Below are 4,001 nucleotides of genomic sequence, written 5' to 3' on the forward strand. Positions count from 1 at the left end.
TATATATATATATATATATATATATATATATATATTAATAAGCTATGAACAATTATGATATCTGCAAAACGTGAGGCAACCTAAATTAATAAGGGCTTCTATATAGAATGGTGTGTAAATGCTACTAGATATGATGGTAGAATTAATAGAGATGTGTAGAGATATACAGCAGCATAGAGGGATATGTATAAAGGTAATGAAACGTTTAAATGTTAGATTGGGAGGTTGATTCTATGTAGAAATAGGGGAGGAAATGAAGACACGGGATGTGAATTGATATAGGAAGCAGAGACTTGTAGCTTGCTTATACATATATACCTACATATATACATACATACAACACACACACCATAAATGAGCGAGCTGACATCATATGTAATAGAGCTAGCCTGATCAGTGATAGATTTATAGATGAAGCGAAACATATAATATATATGTGCGTGTGTTCGAGAAAGAAAAAGGAAAAATATGTAGATAAATGTTGACATTTGTATTTTAAATGAAGAAAATCTTTTCCGTTTGTAATTAATAAACTGATGGGTGGGAGAAAGTGAATGAAAACCGAAGGAAAAAAGAAAGGTTAAAATTATTCTGTAGCTTCTGGAAATAAGATGAGAATAAACCAGCAGTGAATGGATAGAGAGAGAGAGAGAGAGAGAGCTTACAACTGTTGAATCATGATGAATTAATATTGAACAGCAACAGAGTAGAACGAATAAATGGAATGGGTGCAAATATATATGTGTGTGTATGTGTGTGTATAAAATTGAAATTTTTGTTTCCATTTCCAGTTGATAGTACTACACATGATCACCTGGAATTTATCATTTTCTTTGAAACTGTGTATACCTTTTAACTTACAAACAATATATATATATATATATATATATATATATATATATATATATATATATATATATACACATACACAGGGAGAGAGATGCAGTTTCGATCGTAAACATATATAATGTCTAGTTAATTTTAAAGACTACGCAAATGTATATATATTTACAGAGAAAGAAATCAAATACATAAGTCTTATATTAGTTTATGTGTTAGTATGATGAAGTTGAAGTGAGATATTTTCAACTTAGTAAATGAATGGGAAGATGAAGAAAAAAAACAGAAAAAATAAAGTTCTGAAAGAGAAAACAAAAACGATAAATGGTACGAGAAAGGTATAAAATAGATATCAAGAGCAACAAGCATTTAGAAAATGGTCAATACATACTCGAAGCAAAAGAACAAGCCGCTCGTAAGAATTATCAAGGTACAAGTAAAGTAAAAAATTCCAGTATGTTTCGCCATCATTATTCGGCCGTCACAACAGAATTTGTTCTTTCCCGGAAAAATCTCCCATTTGCGGACTTTCTTTGGCATTTTGCTGCCGGGTATATCCTGTTCGGATAATTTCGTTGGAGACTCCGTGGAAACAGCAGTGTACGAGTGATCTTTCATTACCCCTAAAGGACCTCCTTCTTCTCCAACGACAACGACCAGCCCGGGACCGCTATCCCCTTCGTCGTCAGGCATGAAATAAATAATAATAACACTTAATAGCTATAATTTTTTTTGTCTGTTTGTTGGTTTGAGTTTGTGTTGTGTGTGTGTTTTGTGTTGGTTCCCCCTTGAATGGTCTATTCAACCGTGACAATCCAAAAAAAAATGAAAAAAAGATAAAACGTCCTGTGTGTATTTCGAGAGGGAGGGGTTGTGGTTATATACCGTTTCGGTTTGGTTCTTCTTTTAATATATGTAGAATAAAATAATTTATGTCTAAGTCAACAAGCAAATGATTTCAGCTGTATGAAAATGTTTAAAAAATTATCGTAAATTTTAAGAAGATCTACATATATATATATCAATGTATTTATACAAGGTCTAGATCAAGACACTACATATAGAGTAGACGAAAAGACATTTGCTGTCTGGGACAGCAAGCAACAATGTGTTGAAGGTAAGTCTTGTTTTTGATTGATCGTTTTGGTTTTTCTTTTCTTTTGTTTCACACAACACTGTTTTCTTTTCTCTTGTGTAATTTCCTATAGATGGTTATTAATGTCCAGCTGCGATTTCAATAAACGATAGACAGATATATATACATACATACATACATAGAAGCTAGCATTCATTTAACTGTGACATCGAAGAGAGGAGAACTGGCTGGAGAATGCATCGGTTTTCCCCTAGCATCTTTCGCGATCCAGTTCCTTTCTTCGATTCCTCCTCCTTTCTCTTATCCTTCTTCTTTTCCTGGAAATAATACGTTGCCGCCGGTTTTCTTCTTAACCAATTTCTGTAGGAGAAAGGTTTCAGAAGTTGGCGAGAACAGGTTCTGCATAAACATTACATCACCGTTCAAGCTATTCAAGCAGATCTTCCTGTTTGGGCAGAAGTTGAATTAATTGCGCAGGCGCACAACACGCTTTTCGCTGACAACTACGGAAGACCATAAAGCTACAAGCATTAACCGTGATTAGGAAAGCTTCTAACATGAGACGTTGACGTGAAAAATATTTATTATTTTTAATATAAGCCACAAGGCCAGAAATTTTGATGGGTGGGGGATTAATCAATTCATCGATCACCTCATCGACCCCCCCCCCCCAACACTTTGATAAGTACTTTATTTTACCGAAACCCCGAATGAATGCAATGTAAAGTTGGTCTCGGTGAGATTTGAACTCAGAATGTAAAGAACCGGAAAAAATACCGCAAGGCATTTTATGCGACGCTCTAATAATGATAGGTCCTGCGTCGGTTTCGACGAAGAACATTCAGTTTTTTTTTTTTTGTTGTTTTTTTCGATCGGCTGAACTGTCTGCTTGTTAAATTAGCGTCTAAGTGAACGATGTTACACAGCTATATGTACCCTTGATAAAATTCTTAGACTGGAACAGCGTGACACAGTAGGGAGACAAGGCTAGAACTTTAAATTACATGTAGAAATCGTGGGACAGGTTTGACAACAGATTCTACCTTCCTAATTTCGATTACAAAGCTCGAATCAATCCGAGTCTAATGTAAGTGACATTTGTCCGAGATACGACGCATCGGGGTGTTAATAATTTAAAATGCAGACAAGTTGTTTCAACAGGTCGAAATTCGACCGAGGACTCGACTTCTTGAGAGCTTACATTTTCTATTATTCAACCGTGGCGATCGTTCATATATACATATATATAAGCTAGCTTTGTAAGAGTACGAAAATGAGTTGGCAGGTTGGTGCACTAAATGTAAGCATCAATGACGTAATTGAAATCACATGGCTACATGCCACCAGTACCGGGTATCGAAACCGGGTCGTAGACTCGGTTCCTCGGTCTACAGAAGGTGTAACTTGTGCTCCAAAGCACTCGCTACAAAAATTAGTAATAATTTTATCTCAGTAATAATACCTTTATTCCACTCGTCGTGTCATATTCTGTGAAAAAATAGTTACTTATTATTCTAATGAGTTTTTCTTATTGCATACACATTTTTTTTCCCCTTTTAAGCTTTGTCACATTACCGACGACACTTTATTTCAATTTACTTGTACCACATTTACAAATTCCTGGAAACTCTATTTTTAAGCTTTCGTTTCTCAGTCTGAAAATAAATACATCGCAATCATAAGTATCGAAGTCCTTGAATTTAGTATAGATTAAATCTTCATACTATAGATGCCATAAATTAAAGACACCTCATCTTGGCAGAGACCATCCTAGTGACATTGCTTAAAGTATGTGTCACTGGGAGCAGTCTTTGAATTTCCCCCGCCCCCATAAGCCTGTACGAGTTATTGCAGCAGACTAGAGCTCTGGAAAAACCGTCTTCCAAGGCTTCTTTGAGTTTCCATTTACCAAATCCAATCACAAGGCTTTGGTCAGACCGAAGCTATTGCAGAAAACACTTGCCCAAGGAACTGAACTGAACCTGGAACCATGTGGTTGGGAAGCAAGCATCTTACCACACAGCAATGACTGCACACACACACACACACACACACATACACATAT

At 35.7% G+C, this 4,001-nt stretch overlaps 1 protein-coding gene across 1 annotated transcript in view; it reads right to left on the bottom strand.

Moving 5' to 3' along the window:
- Positions 1-2,420, bottom strand: part of LOC106880938 (palmitoyltransferase ZDHHC9) — a 129,557-nt gene extending 127,137 nt beyond the window's left edge. The window contains exon 1 of the mRNA XM_014931117.2: positions 1,232-2,420. Coding sequence (XP_014786603.2) covers positions 1,232-1,533 — 302 coding nt within the window. The 5' untranslated portion in view covers positions 1,534-2,420. The remainder of the gene's footprint in view (positions 1-1,231) is intronic.
- Positions 2,421-4,001: the final 1,581 nt, after the last annotated feature.

This window comes from Octopus bimaculoides, chromosome 21 (genome assembly GCF_001194135.2).
Source record: "Octopus bimaculoides isolate UCB-OBI-ISO-001 chromosome 21, ASM119413v2, whole genome shotgun sequence".
NCBI lineage: Eukaryota > Metazoa > Mollusca > Cephalopoda > Octopoda > Octopodidae > Octopus > Octopus bimaculoides.